Source organism: Elephas maximus, chromosome 23, assembly GCF_024166365.1.
Source record: "Elephas maximus indicus isolate mEleMax1 chromosome 23, mEleMax1 primary haplotype, whole genome shotgun sequence".
NCBI classification, from domain to species: domain Eukaryota; kingdom Metazoa; phylum Chordata; class Mammalia; order Proboscidea; family Elephantidae; genus Elephas; species Elephas maximus.
In genome coordinates, this window is record NC_064841.1 from 51,859,219 (window position 1) to 51,887,127 (window position 27,909).

Consider the following 27,909-nt stretch of genomic DNA (forward strand, 5'->3'; position numbering starts at 1 on the left):
ATGGGTGACCCTGCTGGTATCTGAATAACAGTGGCATAGCTTCCAGCATCACAGCAACACACAAGACCCCACAGTACGACAAAATGAAAGACATGCGTCTGTGAAGCAAGCCTTAGCAGAATCCAAAACATTGAAATATTACAAAGCATCTTCTCTGACCATCAGGCCATAAAAGTGGAAATCAATAACAGAAAAAGCAGGGAAAAGAAATCAAACAGTAAAATAAACAATACCCTGCTCAAAAAAGACTGGATTATAGAACACATTAAGGATGGAATAAAGAAATTCATAGAATCCAATAAGAATGAAAACACTTCCTATCAGAACCTCTGGGACACAGCAAAAGCAGTGCTCAGAGGCCAATTTTTATCAATAAATGCACATATCCAAAAAGAAGAAAGGGCCAAAATCAAAGAATTATCCCTACAACTTGAACAAACAGAAGGAGATCAACAAAAGAAACCCTCAGGCACCAGAAGAAAACAAATAATAAAAATTAGAGCTGAACTAAATGAAACAGAAAACAGAAAAACAACTGATAGAATTAACAAGACCAAAAGCTGTTTTTTTTTGAAAAAAAATCAACAAAATTGAAAAACTACTGGACAGACTGACAAAAGAAAAACTGGAGACCAAGCAAATAACCCGAATAAAACACAAGATGGGCGATATTACAACAGAGTCAACTGAAATTAAAAGAATCGTATCAGATTACTATGAAAAATTGTGCTCTAACAAATTTGAAAACCTAGAAGAAATGGATGAATTCCTAGAAACACACTACCTACCTAAACTAACACAAACAGAGGTAGAACAACTAAATAGGCCCATAACAAAAGAAGAGATTGAAAAGGTATTGAAAAACCTCCCCCCCCCAAAAAAAACCCTGGTCCAGAAGGCTTCACCGCAGAGTTATACCAAACTTTCAGAGAAGAGTTAATACCACTACTACTAAAAGTATTTCAGAGCAAAAAATGGAATACTACTAAACTCATTCTATGAAGCCACCATATCCCTGATATCAATATCAAGTAAAGACACAAGAAAAGAAAATCACAGATCTATATCCCTCATGAATATAGATGCAAAAATCTTCAACAAAATTCTAGCCAATAGAATTCAACAATATAACAAAAAAATAATTCACCATGACCAAGTGGGATTCATACCAGGTATACAGGGATGGTTCAACGTTGGAAAAATAATTAACGTAATCCACCACATATATAAAACAAAAGATAACAATCACATGATTTTATCAGTTGATGCAGAAAAGGCATTTGACAAAGTTCAACACCCATTCATGATAAAAACTCTCACCAAAATAGGAATAGAAGGAAAATTCCTCAACATAATAAAGGACATTTATACAAAGCCAACATCACCCTAAATGGAGAGAGCCTGAAAGCATTCCCACTGAGATCAGGAACCAGACAAGGAGGCCCTTTATCACCACTCTTGTTCAATATTGTGCTGGAAGTCCTAGCCAGAGCAATTAGGCTAGATAAGGAAATAAAGGGCATCCAGATTGGTAAAGAAGTAAAATTATCTCTCTTTGTAGATGACATTATCTTATACATAGAAAACCCTAAGGAATTCTCCAGAAAACTACTAAAACTAATAGAAGAGTTCAGCAGAGTCTCCGGATACAAGACAAACATACAAAAATCACTTGGATTCCTCAATACCAACAAAAAGAACATTGAAGAGGAAATCACCAAATCAATGCCATTTACAGTAGCCCCCAAGAAGATAAAACGCTTAGGAATAAATCTTACCAGAGATGTAAACGACTTATACAAAGAAAACTATAGTACACTTCTGCAAGAAAACAAAAGAGACTTACATAAGTGGAAGAACATACCTTGCCCATGGATAGGAAGACTTAACATTATAAAAATGTCTATTCTACCAAAAGCGATCTATACATTTAATACAATCCTGATCCAAATCCCAACGACATTCTTTAATGAGATGGAGAGACAAATCAACAACTTCATATGGAAGGGAAAGAGGCCCCGGATAAATAAGGAATTGCTGAAAAAGAAGAACAAAGTAGGAGGCCTTACTGTACCTGATTTTAGAACCTATTATACCACCACAGTAGTCAAAACAGCCTGGTACTGGTATAACAACAGATACAGAGGCCAATGGAACAGAATTGAGAATCTAGATATAAATCCATCCACATATAAGCAGTTGATATTTGACAAAGGCCCCAAAACAGTTAAATGGGGAAAAGACAGTCTTTTTAACAAATGGTGCTGGCATAACTGGATATCCATCTACAAAAAAATGAAACAAGACCCATACCTTACTCCATGCACTAAAACTAACTCAAAATGGATCAAAGACCTAAATATAAAATCTAAAATGATAAAGATTGTGGAGGAAAAAATAGGGACAAAGTTAGGAGCCTTAATGCACGGCATAAACAATATACAAAACATTATTAAGAATGCAGAAGAAAAACTAGATAACCGGGAGCTCCTAAAAATCAAACACCTATGCTCATCCAGTGTCTTCGCCAAAAGAGTAAAAAGAATACCTACAGACTGGGAAAAAGTTTTTAGCTATGACATTTCCGATCAGTGCCTGATCTCTAAAATCTACATGATACTGCAAAAAACTCAACTACAAAAAGACAGATAACCCTATTAAAAAATCGGCAAAAGATATGAATAGACACTTCACTAAAGAAGACATTCAGGTAGCTAACAGATACACGAGGAAATGTCCACGATCATTAGCCATTAGAGAAATGCAGAGCAAAACTACAATGAGATTTCATCTTACTCCAACAAGGCTGGCGTTAATCCAAAAAACACAAAATAAATATTGGAGAGGCTGTGGAGAGACTGGAACACTTATTCACTGCTGATATGAATGTCAAATGGTACAACCACTTCGGAAATCTATTTGGCGCTTCCTTAAAAAGCTAGAAATAGAACTACCAGCAATCCCACTCCTCGGAATATATCCTAGAGAAATAGGAGCCGTTATACCAAAGGATATATGCACACCCATGTTTACTGCAGCACTGTTTACAATAGCAAAAAGATGGAAGCAAACAAGGTGCCCATCAACAGATGAATGGATAAATAAATTATAGTATATTCACACAATGGAATACTACACAGCGATAAAGAACAGTAAGGGATCTGTGAAACACTTCATAACACGGAGGAACCTGGAAGGCATTATGCTGAGTGAAACTGTCAGCTGTAAAAGGAGAAATATTGTATAAGACCACTATTATAAGAACTTGAGAAATAGTTTAAACTGAGAAGAAAACATTCTTTTGTGGTTACAAGAGGGGGGAGGGTGGGTGGGTGGGAGAGGGGTATTCACTAATTAGTTGGTAGGTAAGAACTACTTTAGGTAAAGGGAAAGACAACACAGAATACAGGGGAGGTCAGCACAACTGGACTAAACCAAAAACAAAGAATTTTCCAGAATAAACTGAATGCTTCAAAGGCTGGTGTGGCAGGAACGCGGGTTTGGGGACCATGATTTCAGGGACATCTAGGTCAACTGGCATAATAAAATCTATTAAGAAAACATTCTGCATCCCAATTTGAAGAGTGGAGTCTGGGGTCTTAAACGCTAGCAAGCAGCCATCTACGATGCATCAATTGGTCTCGACCCACCTGGCTCAAAGGAGAATGAAGAACACCAAGGACACAAGGTAATTACAAGCCGAAGAGACAGAAAGGGCCACATGAACCAGGGACTACATCATCCTGAGACCAGAAGAACTGGACGGTGCCCAGCTACAATCAATGACTGCCCTGACAGGGAACACAACAGAGAACCCCTGAGGGAGCTGGAGAGCAGTGGGATGCAGACCCCAAATTCTCATAATACGACCAGACTTAATGGTCTGACTGAGACTGGAAGGACCCTGGTGGTCATGGCCCCCAGAGCTTCTGTTCACCCAGAACAGGAATCATTTCCGAAGCCAACTCCTCGGACATGGATTGGAATGGACAATGGTTTGGAGAAGGATGCTGGTGAGGAGCGAGCTTCTTGGATCAGGTGGAGACTTGAGATTATGTTGGCATCTCCTGCCTGGAGGAGAGATGAGTGTGGGAGTGTGTAGGAAGGTGTATATAAGTTTTTGTGTGACAGACTGACTTGATTTGTAAACTTTCACTTAAAGCACAATAAAAATTAGAAAAAAAAGAAAAAAGGAAGAACTTGTGAGTAGACAATGGAAGACTGAAGATGTTTTTTATGCAGTGGCAGAGAACTTGTCTGAATTACATTCAAATGTCTGGTGGGAGGTAGAACTTGTAAGTGATGAACTTGAATATCTTGCTGATGAGATTTCTAAGCAAGATCTTAGAGGGGCCATGTGGTTCCTCATGCTGCTTACCGTAAAATGAGAAGAAACAGATGGACTTAAAAATGAACTGTGCAAAAATGAAAACAGAACTTAAAGATTTGGAAAGTTCTGTGGTATAAACGTGTGTCCTGGAATTTTCACCAAGGATATGGCTACACAATCTTTTGCTAAAGAAATTAAGACTGTGACTGATGGATCTAACCAATGACCACAGGAGAAAACCCGTCAGGTTAGGCTGAAGAAAAATCCACTGCCATTGAGTAGATTCCAACTCACAGTGACCCTATAGGACAGAGTACAACTGTAGCACAGAGTTTCCAAGGAGCATCTGGTAGATTCAAACTGCCAACCTTTTGGTTAGCAGCTGTAGCACTTGACCACTATACCACCAAGGTTACGCTGAAGAGGATAGAGAAAGAACGGAAGAAAAGAAGCATGCTATCTGCCTTTTGGAATTCTAGAGGCAGGAAACAGGCCAAAGGAGCTACAACTGTTGTCCTCCAAGAAAAGGACTATCCCTGGAGTAGTTCAGAGATTAGGAGAACTGGTGGATGAAGTATGGGAAGTAGTGCTGCCTAAGTTTTAAAAGGTGGAACTAAGGCCTACTGGGCTTCACAGGGTAGGGTGAGAACCTCCCAGGTTTCAGAGACAGATCTTCACCAACTCGGCTTCAGAGTATGGAGCTGCTGTTCACAAATGCCGGGGGAATGGGCTGCTGCCCAAAGCTGAGGGGGTGGAGCCACTATGCCCAAGGTCAGAAGAACAGGGCCTGCTGGGGCCAAAGGTGTGGTGTCACCACTCAGATGGACTAGGGGAATAGGGTTGCCCAAAGCTGAGGGGGCAGAGCTGCTGTCCCAGTGTACCTAGAAGAAGGGGTTTCCACCAAGAATCCAGAGGGCATGGTCAACATTCAGAGTCTGGAGGGCAGGGCCATTGCCCAGATGGTCCTGAAGAACAGAGGATTATTTTCAAGCCTTGAGAGCTAACATAAATTGTTCTGCGGGGTTTTGGACTTGCTTGATAACTGTTATCCCTTCTTTCCCTCCAATTTCTCCCATTTGTAATGGAAATGTCTTCTTTGTGCCTGTTCCACCATTGTCCTTTGGAAATAGATAACTTGTATTCTAGATTTCACAGGTTCACAAACGAAGAGGAATTTTGTCTCAGGATGGAATACTCCTAAGTCTCACCTATATTTGATTTAAATAATTCAGAAGATGAGATTTTGGACTTGGAGTTGATTTAAGACTTTTGGAATGATGTGATGGGGTGAATGTGCTTTGCATGTGGCAAGGACAGCCCTATGCCTGTGGTTATAATCCCATTTGGGAATAGGTTGTTATGTTAGTGAGGCAATATCGGTATAGGGTATATCTTGAGTCAATCTCTTTTGACATATAAAAGAGATTAAACAAGCAAGTAGAGCAGCGACGGAGGAAGTGAGATGCCAGGCCACATGAAGACTGTCCAGGAGCAGAAGCTCAGAAGAGACAAAGACTTTCCTACAAAGCTGACAGAAAGAGGACGCCTTCCCCTAGAGCCAGCACCATGAATTTGGATGTTTAGCTCCTAAATTGTGAGGAAATAAATTTCTGTTTGTTAAAGTCATCCACTTGTGGTATTTTTGTTACAGCAGCACTAGATAACAAAGACATCATATTTTCCTCAAAACTTGGCAGACACTACACTTAAGAAAGGGAGAAAATAAAGGCAGGAGAAATTAGGAAATGGAGGATCTAAACCACATCTGTGATATTAGGATTGGAATGATTTGAGGCACACTGAATTGGAAAAAAACAAACCAAAAACCAAACACATTATCGTTGTCAAGACAATTCCGACTCATAGCGACCCTACAGAACAGAGCAGAACTGCCCCATAGGGTTTCCAAGGCTGTAAATCTTTAAGAAAGCAAACTGCCACATCCTTCTCCTGTGGAATGGCTGGTGGGTTCAAACCACCGACCTTTCAGTTAGCAGCCGAGCACTTAAGAACTGTGCCACCAGGGGAAACTAATAAAAACATCCAGTAAATGCTTTCTATACATCAAGCATGTACATTATTTAATATAACCCTCATATCAATCTTATGGAAATCCTGGTGGTGCACTGGTTAAGTGGTACGGCTGCTAACCAAAGGGTCGGCAGTTCGAATCCACCAGGTGCTCCTTGGAAACTGTATGGGGCAGCTGTATTGTGTCCTATAGGGTCGCTATGAGTCGGAATTGACTTGACGGCACTGGGTTTGGTTTTTGGTTTTTATCAATCTTATGAGATAGGTATTATTCCAACTTTTAAAGATGAAGGAACAAAGAATCTAAAGTTTAAGTATTTTGACCATATTTACTTCCAAATTTACAAATATTTACTGAATGCCTAGTGAGTACCAGAAAATATTCTGGGTACATCAAAAAACAAGAGACTAAAATCCCTGCACTTGTGGACCTTACAGTCTAGTAAATAAATGGTATTTGTATGCAAACAAGCCTATTTTTCTTTTTTACCATCCTGCTTCTAGACCTAAGTTTCAAAAGGGAATAACAATAACTCAAAGATGACATTAATTTTTCTGGCCTGGTGACTGATAAATTTGCATAGATTTTGTTCCCACTGAATCAGGTAAACATAGGAAAAACAGTGGGGAAAGAAGGAAATGAGGTTGGTTTTACACACCGATTTTTATGATGCTTTCACAACAGTTTAATATACAGAAATGGGGGCCTGAGGATCAGAGCTTAGCAGGTGTCAGAGCTAGGATTGAGAACAGTGATTGTGAAAGTCATAGGAGCATACAAGACCACCAGAAACACACTAGAGAGCAAAGAGTGAAAAAGTCAAGGATGAGAACAAAAGATCAACAATCTCTCCAAACTAAAGATGAGAAGATCGGGGGCAGGGAAACTACAGTACTGAAAAAGAAACAAACTGAACATAATTAAAGAATGTTGACATACTGTGACAAATGTAACTAATGTCACTGAACTACTTGTGTGGAAATTGTCAAATGGGAACCTAACGCTGTGTGAACTTTCACCAAAACTCAATAAACTATTATTAAAAAAAAAAAATACAGGGGAGAATAATCCCTTGCACAGTAACAGCAAAAATGATAAAGTATTTAGAAAAAAATGTTAGCCAAAATGTATAAGATATACATAAGGAAAAACTCATACTATATACTTGACTGTAAAGATGTTATTTTCCCCAAATGAGTCTATAAGTGTAATGTAATTCCAGGAAAGATCCAATCAAACAAACCAACCAACCCTACATTTAAGGGGCTGAGGGAGTGGGGTAGAGGGAGAAAAAGAAAGAAAGGTTAGGAAAAGAAATAGTTGTGAAGAATATCTTGATACCCAAAGATAGAATTTAAATAAAGGGGTGGAAAGTTTAGAAATTATTTAAAAATTTTATCAAAATGGTACATGCACAGATAAAATCAAATAGTATTAAAAGGCTATTAGTGAACAACAGTGGTTGTTCTCTGCCCCATTCCCAAAAAGCAGTTACTTTCAACAATTTTAGTAGCTTTTTTCCCCTAAAAAAGCTTCCACATTAAAAAAAAATTTTTAACTCTATTAACTGTTTTGAATAGATTAATACTTCTACCTAGTACATAAAATTCAAAGGATCACTGTAAAATGCACATCTCCCCTGCATTCCAATTGCACTCTCCAGGGGCAACTACTGATAGCAATTTTTAAATTCACTCTCCTAGGGGTCCCACCAATGCCGTGGAGTCTAGGGGTAGTCTTTACATATACAAATAATGTATACTTGTATATGATTTTCTATCAAAAAGGCAGCATACTACATACATTTCCCATTAATATCTCATAAAGAGCTTCCTCATTCTTTCTTAAGGATGAACACTAATCCTTTCTAAACATATATTCTAGTTTAAGTAGTCCCCTTCTGATGGACATTTGGATTGTTATCATTTGCCATGAGAAACAAGGTTGTACCTACAGAGGCAGGAAGCAGATTAGTGGTTGCTGGGGCTGGCAATGTTACTTTTATTCCTCTCAGCCTGACTCAAAGAAAAGCAATTACTCCCCTAAAGGTAATTTAACTACTGGTACCACATTGATGGACCAATCTGGATCACCACAAGAGCTTACTGTATCCTGTTTAACTTATAAACAAACGTGTGTATAAAGGCAATCTGTAGCCCTGTCTACCCTCAGATCCATTATAAATTCTAACTAGTAAAATTAGAAAAAAGTATATCTTCTTATAATAAAGAATGAAATAAATCTTTAGGATATACCATCTTAAAAAGTCTCAAATATTATTTAAGACAAAAAACAGACTTACCGAGGGGTATTCAGTAATTAGATAGTAGATAAGAACTACTTTGGGTGAAGGGAAGGACAGCACACAGTACAGGGGAGGTCAACACAACTGGACTAAACCAAAAGCAAAGAAGTTTCCTGAATGAACTGAATGCTTCGAGGGCCAGCGTAGCGGGGGCAGGGGCATGGGGACCATGGTTTCAGGGGACATCTAGGTCAACTGGCATGATAAAATCTATTAAGAAAACATTCTGCATCCCACTTTGATGAGCACCATCTGGGGTCTTAAACGCTAGCAAGCAGCCATCTAAGATGCATCAATTGATCTCAACCCACCTGGATCAAAGGAGCATGAAGAACACCAAGGGCACAAGGTAATTACGAGCCCAAAAGACAGAAAGGGCCAACATGAACCAGCGACTACATCATCCTGAGACCAGAAGAACTAGATGGTGCCTGGCTACAACCGATGACTGCCTTGACAGGGAACACAACAGAGAACCCCTGAGGGAGCAGGAGAGCAGTGGGATGCAGACCCCAAATTCTCGTAAGACCAGACTTAATGGTCTGACTGAGACTGGAAGGACCCTGGTGGTCATGGCCCCCAGACCTTCTGTTGCCCCAGGACAGGAACCATTCCTGAAGCCAACTCTTCAGACATGGATTGGACTGGACAATGGGTTGGAGAGGGATGCTAGTGAGGAGTGAGCTTCTTGGATCAGGTGGACACTTGAGGCTATGTTGGCATCTCCTGCCCTGGAGGGGAGATGAGAGGGTGGAGGGGGTTAGAAGCAAAAAGGACACAAGAAGAAAGAGTGGAGGGAGACAGCAGGCTGCCTCATTAAAAAAAAAAAAATTGAGTATTTGGGAGTGTGTAACAAGGTGTATATGGGTTTTTGTGTGACAGACTGACTTGATTTGTAAACTTTCACTTAAAGCACAATAAAAAAAAAAAAAAAAAAAAAAAACAGACTTACCGTCCAAAATTTTATAAAGTACTGTAAAACTGTTGTAGCCACGAAAAGGCAATATAATAGGGAATATAATAAAAACAGCAGGAAAAACTTGTAATTAGAAAATCCCACACAGTTATTCACCCTAGAAGAATAAAGAAAGTCATACGGTAAAAATAAGATTAAGTCAGAAAATTTTAATCATTGTTACTTGGTAACAGGTCATTTCAAAAGTGTAAGGGAGCAATGTCTTAACTGTTTGTGTTTTTAATAAATTCTATAAAGAATAAAATTATGACATTTATTTGAAATTTTAATCTTAATTCTTAAATACATCATTCATTATTTGAGTTAAGGATATCTTAAATATATTTTCAAAAGAAAAGCATTTCATATAAATACATACATACACACACATAAACAGATCAGTCTTACACCTATGAATAATTAAAATGACCTTCAAAATAGGAAAACTGAGATAAATGACCCTAAATTCTCCTCTCCCTCCCTCTCCGCCCCATTATATAATTTCTCCCCCCCCCTTTTTTTACATACCAAGGACAGTGATGATCCATCTTAAGAACACATCTAAGAAACAAACAAGAAAATTCATGTAGAAAATTCCTCCAATTCTAATTTCTTTAATTTGAATTGAAAATCTAATTAAATTTTCTTTAAAATTTTCCTTTTACAAATATAGTTTAGAGAACCAAGCCAGCTAACATCAGGTTACAGGTAATTTCTGATATTTTCACAAGTAACTTCATAGGTAAGAGGTAATGATTTTTGCTACTGAGAACTCACTTCAGCACAGCCAGTTGCACTGGACCACATCAAATGATAGTTTAATGTACAGATCTGATGCATGGCACTTAGTACTTTAGACAGTTACAGTTTACAAATTAGCTGAGGGAAATAAAATGCAATATAGATGACTCTTATATGTTATTTTAAATGTGTGCACGCCATAAAAACAAAATTCTACAAGCAAATATGTCAAAAATCTCAACACTGATGGGATTGTAGATGGTTTTTTCCCTCATATTTTATAAAATTTTACCCAATGGATAAGCATTGCTCTACTTTTATAATCAGGAGAAAGAAAAAAAAAAAACCCCTCTCAAAATAGCCCCATCAAGTATATGTATTCTATATTTGAATAAATTTAGACCACAGACCATCTCAAATAATATGACAAATGCATAAACTAATACCCAGAAGGTTAAGTAGCTTGTTTAATTAACTATCAAGGACTAATTGGGATTCTCAAATTCGGGCTCTTTCCTTCAACACACTACCTTATCACAAGGTATTACAATGTGCACATGTGCACATGGAGTAAATTACTGCCAGGCACCATCTTCTGGTCTGGTTTGTGAAAGTTTTAATATCAACATTAATAATAAAACGGCAAAATGGTCATGGTCTTTTAAATGGCGGAAACAAACTTACCTTTCTCAAGGCAGTTATTACTACTTACTCATCGATATTATATTAAACACAAGTGTAGGAAGCTGAAGAAAATTCTATCAACTAGTACAGGGACTGTTATCAAAGACTACTTCTGGGTATATCCTAGCCTGTATGAATATTTCAGTTAGCCCTTTATGCACAGCAAGTAATGGGAGGAGGTGTTTGTTCAGTATAAACTATATAAAACACTCCTTTCCCTTATATTCTCCTATCAGCAATTTCCAGTGCTGGGTTTAAATGGGAACAAATGAGTGAATCACAACTTACATGTCACATGCTGAGCAGTGATGTGCACGATCAGGTTTAATCAATTGACATCTTTCACAATATCTGATGGCTACATTTAAGAATTAAAAGAAAGTTGTTGAAAGATATACAAGTTAACTATTTTGACTATAACTTGTTTTCATGTCTTTTATAAACAACTCTGGGAAACTGACAACTAATAATTTTTAAATACTAAAATGCACTGGAGTGTCTCAAATCAAAATGTCAAGTGATACAGAATCCCAGAAATGTAGTTCACCCCAGCAATTTTCAAATGAAAAAAGAGTAGTCAAAGCAAATAAATGACCTTGAACCCTTTTCTTTTCCTTTTTGTCTTTTGTTTCTTCTCCTTCTAAGTTAACATATTCTTGATTAACTATACTTTTTATTACTCAGTGATGACATACAATATTCAAATCAACTTCTCAAATGATAGTTTGCTAAGAATAATACTTCACAAAGTTTTAGCTATGAGGGATGAGTTTAAAAAAAAAAAGACTATGCAAAGAAAAGAGACTCTTACATTAATTTGAGCCCCTTAAGAACATCTATATACATATTTACACATCTGTATCTGGAACAACATAAAAACGCATGAGACAGGAAAACTTTGTTCCTGCAGATGTTATTTGTAGCAGCAATTAACGGTCAAATCATGCAAATACATCATCGCAGAACTGAATATATTTAAAAAACCACCTGAAAAGGAAAATTTAAGATTTGCTGTTCTTACTCCTTGAAGCCGATGTGGTATAGATAGGTAAGTCCCTTGCTGCTCTTCTCAAAATTTCTTGCTGTCTTTCTTGGCTGAATTCCTTTTCATAACGTTCCTTTTCAGAGCTGGATAAGTAGAACTATAAAAAGAGAGAAAACTGAATTTTTTTATCCCATGATAATATTACTATCATGCTCAGAGTTTTATCCAGAACAAAGACCAAAAATATTTTGTTTTATGAAGGCACAACTTGTGTTCAAACTTAATTTTAAGAAGTTAAATCCAGTACATTTTAATAAAAACTACATGCCTTTGACATATTAAAAAATATTTACCCTTCAAACTAATAATGATGGTAAAGACCATAGGCTAAATATTTTTGTATCTTTGTTTTATTTCACAGTAAGATTAAATTCTTCCATCAAAAAAGCTTAATATATATAGTTGCTATTAGTAAAGCTTTTGGTGTTGGAAGGTTACTGTCAAGAGATTTTAATTTTTAAAGGATGTTCAAAGGTTTGTCATGCTTCAGGATAAATCACAGGCATGGGATCCCACTATTTTGTGGCCAAATGTTTCTATGAGGTCAACAGGTCATTCTTTTTTTTAAACTCTATTTTGTTGTTGTTGTTGAAAATATATACAGCAAAACATACAATTCAACAGTTTCTACATGTACAATTCAGTGACACTGATTATATTTTTCAAGTTGTGCAAACACTGTCACCCTCCTTTTCTGAGTTGTTCCTCCCCCATTAGCATATAAACTTACTGCCACATAAGCTTCCCATCTAACCCTTCAAGTTGCTGCTCACTTTGATCCCATTCAGAATAGTTCCCAAAAGAGCATAACGTCAAGGCAGACGTTTTTTACTACTTTTAAAAAAAAAAAATTACTTTAGTTAACCATTATTTGGTTTTGAGAAGACTGCAGGGGTTATTTCTGGCCTAAATTTTAAAAGATTATCTCAGGACAATAGTTTCAGGGGTTCATCCAGCCTCCCTGGCTCCAGAAAGATTGAAGTCCACGGGAATTTGAAATTCTTCAACAGGTGATTCTTTTACTACTTTGTTTTAGCTTTAAAAAAAGCTAACCAATACTAGTACTGTTTCCAGAATTATCAAGGACTGTCAAGGCAAGCACAGTCTCGTTTTCAGGGAGAGATTCCTTTATGGAGCTGTTTCTAGTTTCCATTTCTTAGTGTTTGTTCCCACTAGATGGTCAGCCTCTGGCTCATTTCTTTTAATAGCATTTTCTCTACAAAAGTACTTGTTTAGTTGCTTGTCTTTCCATGTCACGCCAGCAGTTCAAGGACTCTCAAGTTTTACGCCTGATTTCCCGTAACAAGGAGCTAGAAGTTTCTGCCAGTCTTCATTTTGCAGAATTTTTTTAAAACTAAGAGTAGTTTGAAATTTGTTCTTGATCATGTTCCTCAACTTTTTTTTTTAATAGGGTTCTTCTTGAAAAGGCCTGAAGAATCATGAATGGAATTTTATTTTTCATATTTAGAAAGTACTTTGGCCTATCTGCAAACTTAAATATGAAAACTTCACATACTTGTGCTGCCTCTTTATCACTAACAGTGTTAGCTTAACATTCTGTTATAAATAAGGTAGTAGCTTGGCACAGGAGAAAAAGGCTGGGGTTGGTCCCAAGAGGCTCATGGAATTTTGTAAGATTGCATAAACACTGGCAGAAGTGATATCAAAATACAGGTCTTCTGAGTGCTGCTACAGTATGTTTTCCTCTACACTGTTAACCTAGATAAATGATCTTGCTTTTTACAGGTTATTACTCTAACCTGACCAAAATACCACACTTTAGTAAGTAGAAGAATATATATTTGGATTACCTAGCTTATAGCTTGGCTCCCACAATCAGATTCTAATGGCACAAGAAATTCCCAGTTACTTAGACGGGAAAAGAAGCAACATGGACAAAGAAATAGGACAGAAAGGGGTCAGAAAAGACTCATACCATCTTAGAGGTAGAAGAGATTGCCGATGTCACTTAACTAACAGCAGAGTCAGGGATTTTCACTACAACATATCTGATACATCCACCCATTCTGGAATACTTTCGGAGACAGAAATACTTTCCTTCTTTGCAAGATGGCCCATTCTATTTCAAGAGACTTCTAACTTGTTAGAAAGTTCTTCCTTTACATTAAGCAGAAACAGGTCTCTGAAACTTCCATAGCAGAGTATAAAAATCACACAGTATGATGCTGAATTAGGCCTTTTTCAACTTAGAGGTTAAAAAATGGATGGCAGCTTGCAGCACAACTTTAAGGGTGGTGACTGATTACTAAATGTTTGAAGAATTTGATTTATGGTTTACTTTACCCCTTGGAGCCCTGGTAGCACACTGGTTGAGAGTTTGGCTGCTAACCAAAAGGTTGGCAGTTCAAATCCACCAGACGCTCCTTGGAAATCCTATGAAGTGGTTCTACTGTGTCCTATAGGGTCACTATGAGTAGAAATCGAAATCGACTTGAGGGCAACGGGTTTGGTTTTTTTTTTTTACCCCTCAAAACAAAAGCATTCAATAAAAAAAAAAAAAATGCAAAAGACTGGCATTATCTACTAACGCTGAATGTACATATAACATATGATCCAGCCATTCCGCTTTTAGGCATCTACCCAAAAGAACTGCATATATATGTCCCCCCAAAGACATGCACTAGAATGTTTCCAGCAGCCCTATGTGTAACAGCCCTAAACACCCATCAATAGTTGACTATGTAAGTAAGCAATTATACAACATGCAATGACATGGATGAATCAACATGAATGAACCTCACAAATAGGATATTAATAAAAGAAGCCAGACATACAAGCATTTGTACTGTATGACTCCATTTATATAAAGTTCAGAAACTGGCAAAACACATCTACGCTGTTAGAAGGCAGGACAGTGATTTCTTACGAGCGGGTAACTGGAAGAAGCATGAAGGGTCTTACAGATTCCTTGAACTGGGTGTTGGTTACACATGTGTTTGGTGTGAAGATTCAGCAAGTCTACATTTACGTATATCTTTGTATGTATGTTCCTTAAAAAGTTACACGGATATTGATATTATTTTCAAAGATACGGTATATAATTGTGAATGAATGTGGATGAACTTAATATGGAGATAAATAATTATATCATTATCACCAACCAATCATCATCTAACATCTGAGTGTTAACCATGTCAGGCATGATGTTAAAAGTTTCAAGCGAATAAATCTGACTTAGTCCTCACAAGCATCCTACAGAGGTAGGAACTGTTGTTAGCTTCATTTTCAGATAAGAAAACAGGCTCAGAGAGAGAAGTCATGTATTAGAGCAGAAAATCAAACTCAAGAGACAATCCTATCCCTGGAGACTATATTTTTTGCTGTACTAAATTTTAAGTGAAGGAAGAATTCAGTCTGCTATGTCAATGTAAATGAGAAATACTGGTCTTAAAACTTTACTCCATGTAAATGAGTACCCCATTCTTTTCCAAATGAAACCTCCAATTAGAAGAAACACTAGTCATATCAAGGAGTAACAAGCTAGAAAATGTGTTTGCCACAATCAAATTGTTTTTTTAGTTGCAGCATATTTCTTCAGGTCTGCAAAAATATAAATCTCATGTTTCTAAAACATAAGCTCTACTTTCGTAACTCAATTCTGTCCCTTGAGACTTTTTTACTCCAATAATATAAAGTATGTCTTTAAGAAAACACAGCATGGCTGAAAAGTATCAGTGCAGCTAAATTTTAGGCATTATTATCAATCTTTTACTACGCTATGTTTCTGAAAATCAGCTAATGATGAGGCATTACTGAGCATTTTTATGAATGGAAACAAACAAATGCATTATGTAAAGTTTTAACAAAGGTAACACAAGGGAAAATAATTCCATGAGCAGTTAAAACACTTGGTAATTTACCAACATTAAATTTACCTCTTTGGAGGGGGAAGCGGGAGATGTGAAAATTGTCATCCAATAGGACCATACAAACATAACAAAGAACATATGGAAAGCCACAAGGTAAACAACGGCCTTTCCTGGTAAATAAAAACAAATAACATTTCATTGAATCCAGGTGAAAACAGGAAAAAGTAATACATTAAAACACAATCACTAGGTTCTGGAGGCTTAGTCTAATAAAACCTACTGAAAATATCCAATATGTAAGCTCCTTTATCTGCACGATGTAACATTACTAGATATGAAGAAATATTCCTGTTCCTGCATGTAAGGGCTCTCAGCCTGGTTTCTAAGCAAAGACTGCTGCCTGACATGAGTTTTAATTTTATTATGTTGCTAGGGGATTTTTTTTAAGTTAAAACACTTCCTTTTTTTATTTCAAGCTCTCCCTAAAAGCTACATTTCAAATATGACTCAAAATTATTTAAGACAGAATCCATCACTGTGAACATTAAATTCAAGAACTGTAAAAGAAAGAAATCACCACAGCCATGAATAATGAGTGAATTTGAAAAGCTCAATTCCTGTATTGTTCCAAAAAAGGTACTCTAAATTTTATTCTTTTTCAACATAAGCTAACAAGAAAAATTTTTAGGCACTTTGAAGTCCTGCCATAACTGCTTCCCAAGGGGATTAATGCAAACATTACAACATCTTTCACCTCCAAGTGTTAACCACTGATACAACTTAATGCTTTTTGTTGTGCTGTGCAGTTTCTCTATTTGGAAGAAGTGGTCTGGTTTTCATAACAAGCAAGAACTATCTACACAGTGCTTAAGCTCTTTTTCATTTTGTAATGCAACACTGCAAACCCACTGAAGAAAACAAAATCCATGCAAACATAAACACTTGAAATTCTACTAATTTTTCAAGTTTTCGGTTCAAATGTTATTTCTTCCATGAAGGCCTTCCCTATTACTCTCGGGAATTCATTACCCTGTTTGGCATCATCTACCGCACTCCTCAAATAATTTACTTATACTTCAGTCAAAGCCCTTAATTTGTTTTATTAAAATTAGTTGCTTAATATTGATGAGCTAATACATGCAAAACACATTTAGAACAGTGTCTGCTACATAACAGTGCTCAATAAATATTAGCTATTATTATTACTACCCAGATCTCTTAATTTCTTCCTCCCAAATTTTAGTTGTTTTTGTGCATTCCCAAATTTAAAGATGGATTAAGTTTTTACTGCAACGAGAAACATTAACAGTGTAGAGAGGTTTTTAAAAAGCTAAGATGTATTCAATTCAAAGTATCATCCTTTCTTTGTTCTGAGATTTTTCCTTAGACTTTTGGTTTAAAAATGTCCCTTTTGAAATAAAATAATGTGATACAAACTAAAATCCTTTGATGGACCTCAAAATTTTCTTTGTAATTGTTCTGGTCCATGTAAGTCCCAAAGTCTTGCCTTTTCTCAGAGAACAAAAACACCATTCACACAGTTGACCAATGCAGGAAGCCAGATGTCAGATGACTCTTTCTTCACATGTCACATCTAATCAGTACCAAGTACTTCCAATTTTATCTTTAAAACTTCTTTCAAATTGAACTCCTCATTATTTCCACCGCTAGCACAACAGTTCATAAATTCTTGCATATCTCATTTGGATTACTGCAAAAGTCAGTTGGTCTCCTCGCCTCTAGTCTCTCTTGCTTCCAATTCATCTCGACGCCTAGTGTAAAATGTGTTGCTCATTTCCTTTCCCCTTGGCTGTGAAATTCTTGGCAATACCTCCATCTGCATGACTAATGTATCCTAAAACTAAAGAACTTCATAGTAACTATATGTGACTATAGCTGCTAAATCACTGAGCAACATCTCGTAGTGTTATACATGAGGTCGTTAAGAGTTGAAGCTGGCTCAACTAACACAACTAGCAAAAACAATAAAACTCAGTCACCATTCCCACCTACTGAACGCATATATATATATACCTTATTTCTAGGTACAGGTATTTCTAGATATTGTTTCAGTTTCAAAAACTGAAGCTCAAAGAACGTGGTATCGTGCCCCAGGTCACTTACCTACAAAATGATAAAAGCCAGGATTCAAACCAATATTGGCTTGATAGCAAAATTCAAGGTTGTTTTCACCATGACATACCTAAAACTGTATTTTTCTCTACTACTTTAACCACGAGCTTAATGGTCACATTCTACTACTGAGCCAGGAACTGATGAAATGCTAACCATGACTGCCTCCTTTTGGCAAATTTTGCTCTTTTCTCTTCCACTAAAAATTTTGGTTTCTCAAAATCTGCTATTTTCCATCCTGCCAGCCCCTTCTATGCTAAACCCATGGCCCACCCAATGGACTCATTATCATCTTAGATTCCCCCTTGGCCTTTAATCACATGCACCTTGTTGTTATTGTTGTTAGTTGCCACTGAGTTGGTTTGGACTCATGGTAACTGTGTCTTAGTCATCTAGTGCTGCTATAACAGAAATACCAACACGTGGATGGCTTAACAAACAGAAATTTATTCTCTCATAGTCTAGGAAGCTAGAAGTTCAAATTCAGGGTGCTAGCTCCAGGGGAAGGCTTTCTCTCTGTCGGCTCTACGGGAAGATCCTTGTCATCAACCTTCCCATGGTGGAGGAGTTTCTTGGCTCAGAAGTCCTGGGTAGTCCACAGGACCTGCTCTGCTCCCAGCGCTGCTTTCTTGATAGTATGAGGTCCCCGTCTCTCTGCTTGCTTCTCTCCTTTATATCTCAAAAGAGATTGACTTAAAACACAGTCTAATCTTGTAGATTGAGTCCTACCTCATTAGTATAACTGCCCCTAATCTCACATCATTAACATCATAGAGGTAGGATTCATAACACACAGGAAAATCACATCAGATGACAAAATGGTGGACAATCACACAATACTGGGAATCATGGACTAGCCAAGTTTACACACATTTTAGGGGGACACAATTCAATCCATAACATTGTACCCCATAGCCCTCAAAAATTCATGTCCTTGCCACACATAAAACACATTCACCCCATCATGTCATAGCAAAAATGTTAAGTCAACTCCAAAAATTCTTCATCTGTGAAATCCAGAATACAAGTTATCTGCTTCCAAAGTACAATGGTGGAACGGGCCCACGCCAGACATTTCCATTACAAATGGGAGAAACTGGAAGGAAAGAAGGGATAATAGGCACCAAGCACGTTCGAAAATAATACTCTGTTGTCTGAGACCATTCAGGCAATAGCCCTGCCCTCCAGACTCAGGGTGGTGGCCACCCTCTCCGAATTCTGAGTGGAGGTCTCTTGGCCCTGGGGTTTAGCCCCAGCTTCCAGGCCCAGTGGAATAGCAACTCTGCTCCCTTGGCTTTGGGTGGCCCCATTCTCCTAGTCCATCTGAGTGGCAACTCCACGCTTTCAGAGATCGTGGCCCTATCCTTTGAGACTGAGGCAGCTCTGCTTCCTGTGTTCCTTGTCTCTTCAGCTTCTGCTTCCTGGTTCCTTGGCCTCTCATTCCCTTGGACTCTCCACCCACATCTGCCCTGCTGGGGCAAGTGTTCCAAAGCTCTTTAGCTCCACTTTAAGTGGCTGGAGGCACCCTACTCTACCAGTTAACTTCAGCTAGAAGGCATTCAGCTATCTCGCTCTGTGGGTCGGCAAGCCTAGCTCCACCGTTACGTGCTGGGAGGCACCCCACTCTGCCAGGATGCCTCCTATGAAAAGGTACTCAGCTCTCTCACTCTGTGGGTCGGCTCCAGCACTGTCTCACCCTGGTCGCCTGGTTCTGCTGCTGCTGTTTTTCTGCTGTGGTTTCTCATCGTCTGCATCGTCTCCAGGGTAACAGCTCTTCTTTCTTCTGAGTCCTCACCAGAATCACTTGATGTTCATAATTCCACCAACGGTATCTTCAAAGCAATCTAGGCATTTACTGTTTTTTTTTTTTTTTAACAGTTAGGCACTTTAAAACTCTTCCAGCCTCTACTTATTCAGTTTCAGAACTGCCTCCACATTTTAGGTATCTGATAGGGCAGCACCCCACTCCTGCTACCAAATTCTGTCTTAGTTATCTAGTGTAGCTATAACAGAAATACCACAAGTAGATGGCTAAACAAACAGGAATTTATTTCCTCACAGTCTAGGAGGCTAGAAGTCCAAATTCAGGGTGCCAGCTCCAGGGGAAGACTTTCTCTCTCTGTCGGCTCTGGGGAGAAGATTCTTGTCATCAGCCTTCCCCCGGTTAAGGAGCTTCTAAGTGCAGGAACCCTGGGACCAAAGGACGAGCTCTGCTCTGGCACTGCTTTCATGGTAGTATGAGGTCCCCATGTCCCTCTGCTCGCTTCTCTCTTTTATATCTCAAAAGACACTGATTTAAAGACACAACCTAATCTTGTAGACTGAGTCCTGCCTCATTAACATAACTGCGCCTAATCCCACCTCATTAACATCAGAGAGGTAGGATTCACAACATATAAGAAAATCACATCAGATGACAAAATGGTGGACAATCACACAATACTGGGAATCATGGACTAGCCAAGTTGACACATTTTTGGGGGGACACAATTCAACCCATAACAGCAACCTTATGTATATAACAGAACAAAATGTTGCCCAGTCCTGCGCCATCTCCATGATCTGGTATGACTGAGCCCATTGTTAAGGCTACTGTGTCATAACTTGAGTAGCTTTCAACTTGAGGGGCTCATGTTTCAGCACTATATTGGACAATATTCTCTTGTTATTCATAAAGTTTTCATTGGCTAATTTTCTTAAGTAGAACACCAGGACTTTTTTCCTAGCTTGTCTTAGTCTAGAAGCTCCACTGAAACCAGTCTACCATGGATGACCCTGCTGGTCTTTCAAGTACCAGTGGCATAACCTCCAGCACTACAACAACATGCAAATTGCCACAGTATGACAAACTGTACTTTACTGAAGCCCAAATCTGGGTAAATCCTACCTCCTTACCCCCTCTTTCCTGCAGTCACAAGCATTGTTGGTGAAAAGTCTTAAGATGAAGTTGAACTCCCCTCCCTAATAAAGCCCAGCACCTGGCACATACCAGAATTTCCCCTTTTCATTAACAATTCATATTGTCCATCCTTAGCTGGACATTCAGTCCACCAGTTCTTTTTATCTCTAGGTGAATCCCTACCTTATTTCCCACAGAAGCTGCTTTAGGCCTCTCCTTAACTCTTAAATTTCTAATCTCACCCCAAATCCATCTCTTAGGAAATGTCACCTCTGACTTCACAAGAACTTTTTCAAATTCCCTTCCCTCAAAATTTTTCTTCATATTCACTTAGTTTTCCTTCTCTTATCCTGCTGCAGTGTTCTTCTCCAAGGTCAGCATCACTATCAGTGCATTTGATCCTAGTCTCTTCCCTTCCCCTCTCCTCCATACTATTGTCTATTAATTATACCCATTTAACATTTTTTCATACTTTTCTCTCCATTGGCTCCTTCCTTTCAGCCTACAAACATGCTTAATTAACATTCTCCTTTCTTTAAAACAAACACCTCCTTCAATCTTGATTTCCTCATAAGGTATTATCTCTCCTGTCCTTTGTAGCCAAAGTTCCTGAAATGGTGCATACCCTCGTTGCCTGCATTTCCTTACCACCAAATTAAACGTGTTGCTGTCAAATCGAATCTGACTCATGGCGACCCATGTCTGTCAAGAGTGGAACTGTACTCCACAGGGTTTTCAATAGCTGATTTCTTCAAAGTAGATCCCCAAATCTCTCTTCTGAGGTGCCGGTGGGTGGACTCAAACTGTCAATCTTTCAGTTAGCAGCCAAGCCTGTTAACTGTCTGCACCACCCAGGAACTCCTATCACCAAATTACTCTCCTTGTAATCTGGTTCTGCATTAAAAAAAAAAAAAAAAAAAACCCACTGCCATCAAGTTGATTCCTGCTCATAGCAACTCTATAGGACAGAATAGAACTGCCCCATGGAGTTTCCAAGAAAGAGTTTCCTTGGAAAGTTCCGCATTTAGCAACCCATTAAAACGGCTTTGGCAAAGGCCATTAATTATCTCTTAATTACTAAATCCAGCATCCCCTGTCAATCCTTATTCTATCCACCTGTCCATTCAGCATTTGATTCAATGATTCACTTCTTAAATTCATTTCCATTAAAGCTCTATTACTAAAACATTGCATTTAAAATACAGTTCTGTGTTTAAAATGCAAATACTATTAATTACAATATTTCATTTTAAAAATGCAAAATTTAAATTTACTTAAAAGCACCCATAATTCTACCAGATCAGTCTTTTGCTTCTGGCTGTGGGCATTTCCAGAGAAATGAAAAAACTGCATATGGGTCTGCACAAGATCCAACAAGACTGGAAAGAGGCCAGTAGGGGTCAGAGACAAGGATACATAAGGCTGTCGGGCTGTGGAAGGGAGCTCCCATGTCAGGTGCAAAGAAATTTAAAGTCTGGGGTCTACACGGCATTACTTTGACTTGATCTTGGGAGTCTGTCCTTTGTCCTTTAACTTCCCCCCTCTTTTATCAATCTTCTGTATTGCTTTTTTCTCTGCATGCCAAAAGTACTTTTTCAAACCTTCACATTCTGTTTAATTACTTGTTTGTCTTTATTAAGTTCCTTGAGACCAGGACCAGCAACTTTTGCACCCCTGGCACCTAATAAAATTAAAAGAATGCATGAATATTCAATAAATGCTTGTTAAATGCTTTATCTAAGTAGTTCTGAGAGTGTGGTCTGGTGATTCCTGGTGTTCCCCGTACTCTTTCAGGGCATCTAAAAGGTAAAAGCTTTTTATGTAATAATATTAATATAGAATTTATCCTTTTCACTCTGATTCTCTCAAAAGTGTACAGTGGAGTTCCCCAGAGGCTAGATGGCCGAGGTGGAATCAAATCTGAGAATCTAGCTGTCTTTTATTAAACCTGACATTAAAGAGATTTATAAAAATATAACACAATCATACTTTTCTCATTAAACATTTTTCTATTTGGAAAATAGTTATTTTTCATAAAAATGTTATGTTAACATGTAATGGCTTATTGTTATTTTTAAATATTTTACTAAATAAACCTTTTAATATTTTTTCAGTTTTAAGTAATATGGAATACAGCAATAGGTATAACTCACATAAACCACAGCTCTTTGGGATCCTCAATAATTTAAGACTGTAAAGAGGTCCTGGAAACCCTGGTGGCATAGTAAAGAGCTACGGCTGCTAACCAAAAGGTCAGCAGTTTGAATCCACCAGGTGCTCCTTGGAAACCCTATGGGGCAGTTTTACTCTGTCCTATAGGGTCATGATGAGTTGGAACCGACTAGATGGCGGGTGGATTTTAGTGGGTTTTAAAGAGGCCCTGAGGTTAAAAAGTTTGAGAATCCCTGCTTTATCTCTCTTCATGTAGTTTCCTCTTGCATCTGGGGAAAAGTCTCTAAAATCTAAGATCGAATCTTTTAAACGTTTCCTTGGTACCTTTCCTATGGAGTGTGAAAATGAGAAGTAATTCTTGTTTTGAATAAGGCCTATTAGGAAGTACTAAAATGTAAATTACGTCAGCCTCCTCCTTCATTTGTTTTTACTTTGGCAAAGTATGCTGGAGCTCAGTCCCTACTGCTCTCCTGCTGCCATGCCAACATGGAGGTGAACCTGTAACGTTACCTTCACACAGCTTGTTTCGCCTACATTCTTGGCTGGCCACCAGATTCAAACAAGTTTGCCATCTCTCATCTATATACACTTGTATAGCTGTGAGACAAACTATAACCTCGAGCTACTTTACACTTTTTAATCATTTAGTTATTTACAACTAAGGCTAGAATAGAATGTAAAACAATATACTCTTACAAGTTTTTTGAAATATTTAATATATTTTAAGAATACATCTGTTTTCCATGAGAATAAAAACAAAACGGTTATTTGTTTTAAAAAAATCTTAATTCTCAAACAAAAAATAAAACGAAGCTTTTGGCACAATGTCTGGAAAACGGAAGTACTTAACAGATGGTAATTAGTACATTATATTGAGTAAAGAGTAACAGAAGAGATATTGCTATAACAAAGTTCAAATTAATATGATTGCTAATAAGCAAACTTCTGGTCACATATACGTACTATAAACTGTGGGTTAGTTACAGGTAATATTGAAAAGTAAAACCTTAATCATACAAATTAAATCAAAGCTGAAAGAGGAAATAACCCATATTTATGAATAAAAACATCTACATTCAAAAATCACTTGTAACTTAAGTGAAAAACAAACAAGCGAACACGAATCTTCATCAAAAGATTCTTTGAAAGACATAGTAAAAAGAGCCACAAGAGATAATAAGGTAATGTAAAAAAAAGTTCTAAGAACTTCTGAAATTCTCTGCTCTCTATATCTGTGCTTTCAACATGAGGACACAGTTTTCATTTAAAATAAAAAAATAAGCCTACCAATATTGAGTCTGTATTTATTCTGTTACTGATAAATTAGATTCAAAGGCAACTTGAAACTTACATGCTTAATGCCAAATTATCTCCAATAATAATAATAAATATTCATTAAGACTTTCTGTTTTAGACATTCTTTGGATTTTTGTATATAAAATCAGATTGCATTTTTGAAATTTGATCTCAACAGACTTCTAGAATTTTCTTCTATCTAGGTGAAATTTTGAGAAAAATTTCCCTCTAAATCTGGTCTTTTTGACTAATCATTGTAAAAACCTGAATTCCCTTTCAAAATGAGCTAATTACACAACTTACAAAGTTACACTCTGGGTATAAGGAAACCCTGGTGGCATAGTGGTTAAGAACTACGGCTGCTAACCAAAAGGTCAGCAGTTCGAATCCACCAGGTGCTCCTTGGAAATCCTATGGGGAAGTTCTACTTTGTCCTATAGGGTTGCTATGAGTAGGAATCACCTCGATGACAATGGGTTGTTTTGTTGTAATTAGTAAAACGCTATTTTTAAACAAACGTATAAGCAGAAATCATCAATAAGATTTGTACAACATAAGACTATAAACACATAAATGATTTAACCCCATTTAGCCATAGTTTTTCCAAGAAAAACAATCCCCTCCTCAATTACATGAAGTTAGAACTGATATTAAAACACTGTGAATTACTACAAAAAGTCCTGAAGAACATAAAACACAGAAATATTTGCATAAATATACACAAAGGAGTTTGGGTGCTAGGTGCCTTACAAAATAATTGCTATTTTACTTTATATAAATAACATGAGAATATATTTAATGTATGAAAATAAAACCACTACTACTTCTTTTAATTACTTAAATTTTAAAGATAGGTATTTTCTTCCTGAAAAACAAAAATACATGTAGTCACCACTAAGTAAATAAAAAGTATGTGGGTTTCAATTAAGAGACTATAAATAACCTACATAGATTGAGACTAAAAGTGTCTTACCGTTTTCTCCATTTCCAGTAATCGTAACTAGAATAGAAGAAAAAGAAGCAATATTACTTTAAGTATTTAATTAGTCTGTGATGTACCTTACCAACCACTCTCTAAAAGCTACATAAAAAAGAGGAGTTAAGAATGATTAGGCAAGAAAAAGAAATAAAAGGTATTCAAATTGAGAAGGAAGAAGTAAAACCATCTATCCCTTTTTGCAGATGGCATGATCCTAACACAGAAAATCCACAAGAAAGTTACTAGAGCTGATAAATGAATTCTGCAAAGTGGCAGGATACAAGGTTAACACACAAAATCAGCAATGAACAATCTGAAAAGAAAATTAATGAAACAATTCTATTTACAATAGCATCTAACAGAATACATAGGAATAAATTTAACCAAGGAGGTGAAAGACTTATACACTGAAAACTATAAAACACTGTGGAAAGAAATTAAAAAAAACTTAAATCGAAGGACAATTTGTGTTCATGGATTGAAAGACTTATTAATATTAAGATACAACACTATCCAGAGCAATCTACAGATTCAACGCAATCCCCAAATTCCAACAGCCTTCTTTACGGAAATGAAAAAGCCAATTCGCAAATTTACATGGAATTACAGGGGACCCTGAATAGACAAAGCAATCTTGAAAAAGAAAGAAGTAGAACTCACACTTCCTAATTTCAAAACATACTAAACAGTTACAGTAATTAAAACAGTCTGGTCCTGGTATAAAGACAGACAGACCAACAGAATCTTGAGTCCAAAAATAAACCCATAAATCTGTGGTCGAATGATTTTTGACAAGGGTGCTTAGTTTATGCAATGGGGAAAGAATAGTCTGTTCAATATGTGGTCCTGGAACAACTTAGATCTCCAGATGCAAAAGAACGAAGCTGGACCCATACCTCACACCATATACGAAAATTAACTCAAAATGGATTAAGAATCTCAAATAAGAACTAAAACCATAAGGCTCTTAGGAAAAAAATTTAGGAGTTAATGCTTCAGGATCTAGTTTTTTTTTTTTCCCCCTTACTCTTTGCAATTAGTTTTTTTGTTTTTTTTTTTAAATTGTACTTTAGATGAAGGTCTACAAAACAAACTAGCTTCTTCTTAAACAGTTAGTACACATATTCTGTGACACAGATCACCAACACCACCACAGACATGTCAACACTCTCCCTTCTTCACTTTGGGTTTCCTGTTACCAGCTTTCCTGTCCCCTCCTGCCTTCTAGTCCTTGTCCCTGGGCTGCTGGGCTGCTGGGCTGGTGAGCCCACTTAGTCTAGTTTTGTTTTATGGACCTGTCTAATCTTTGGCTGAAGGGTGGACCCCAGGAGTGGCTTCATTACTGAGCTAAAAGGGTGTCTGGGGGCCATACTCTCAGGGTTTCTCCAGTCTCTGTCAGGCCAGTAAGTCTGGTCTTTTTCTGTGAGTTAGAATTTTGTTCTACATTTATTTCCAGCTCTATTCGAGACCCTCTATAGTGATCCTTGTCAGAGTAGTTGGTGATGGCAGCCGGGCACCATCTAGTTGTACTAGACTCAAGTCTGATGGAGGGCATGGTAGTTGTGGTCCATCAGTCCTTTGGACTAATCTTTCCCTTGCGTCTTTAGTCTTCTTCATTCTCCCTTGCTCCCAGTGGGGTGAGACCAGTGGAACACCTTAGACGGCTGCTCAAAAAGGATTTAGTTTTTGACAATGGATTCATGGATATGACACCAAAGCCACCAGTGACAAAAAACAAAATTAGATTTCATCAAAATGAAAAACTTTTGTGGATCAAAGGACTTCATCAACAAAGTGAAGAGACTACCTACAGAATGGGAGAAAATATCTGGGAACCATATACTGGAGAAGGGTTTATTATTCAGCTGCAACAATGAGCTCAAGCATAACAACGATTGTAAGGATGCCTCAGGACCGGGCAGTGTTTCGTTCTGTTGTGCATAGGGTCGCTATGAGTCGGAACCAACGGCACCTAACAACAACAACAACATATTTAAAGAACTTCTACAACTTAACAACAAAAGACAAACAGCTCAATCAAAAACAGACGAAGGACTTGGATAGACTTTTCACCAAAGAAATATAAATGGCCAACAAGCGCAGGAGAAGATGCCCAACGTCATTACTCATTACGAAAATGCGAACCAAAATCACAATGAGGTACTACTTCACCCCACTAGGATGACTATGACCAGAAAACAACAAATGTTGGTGAGGATGTGGAGAAATTGAAACCCTTATCCACTGTTGATGGGATTGTTAAACAGTACAGCCGCTGTGGAAAACACTTTAGCGGTTCCTCAAAAAGATAAACATAGAGTTATCATATGACCCAACAATTTTACTCGTAAGTTTATACCCTAAAGAACTAAGCAAACATGCAAATACTTGTACAACAATGAACACTGCAGCACTATTCACAATAGCCAAAAGGTGGAAACAACATAAATGTTCACCAACAAATGAACGGATAACCGAAGTGTGGTATATGCATAGGATGGAATATTA

The 27,909-nt window shown here is 37.5% G+C and overlaps 1 protein-coding gene across 4 annotated transcripts in view; it reads right to left on the reverse strand.

Moving 5' to 3' along the window:
* The window catches only part of ZDHHC20 (zinc finger DHHC-type palmitoyltransferase 20), a 103,863-nt gene that overhangs the window by 32,404 nt on the left and 43,550 nt on the right, over window positions 1-27,909 (reverse strand). For 2 of the 4 annotated variants that reach the window (XM_049867446.1, XM_049867447.1), the window contains exons 2-7: window positions 25,396-25,422; window positions 15,989-16,092; window positions 12,069-12,189; window positions 11,336-11,405; window positions 10,151-10,183; window positions 9,620-9,740 (exon numbers count right to left, since the gene is read on the reverse strand). In XM_049867446.1, the coding sequence (XP_049723403.1) occupies window positions 9,620-9,740; window positions 10,151-10,183; window positions 11,336-11,405; window positions 12,069-12,189; window positions 15,989-16,092; window positions 25,396-25,422 (476 nt within the window). Of the gene's footprint in view, window positions 1-9,619; window positions 9,741-10,150; window positions 10,184-11,335; window positions 11,406-12,068; window positions 12,190-15,988; window positions 16,093-21,602; window positions 21,849-25,395; window positions 25,423-27,909 lie in introns of those variants that run through there. The other 2 variants (XM_049867448.1, XM_049867449.1) reach the window with 2 other exon arrangements.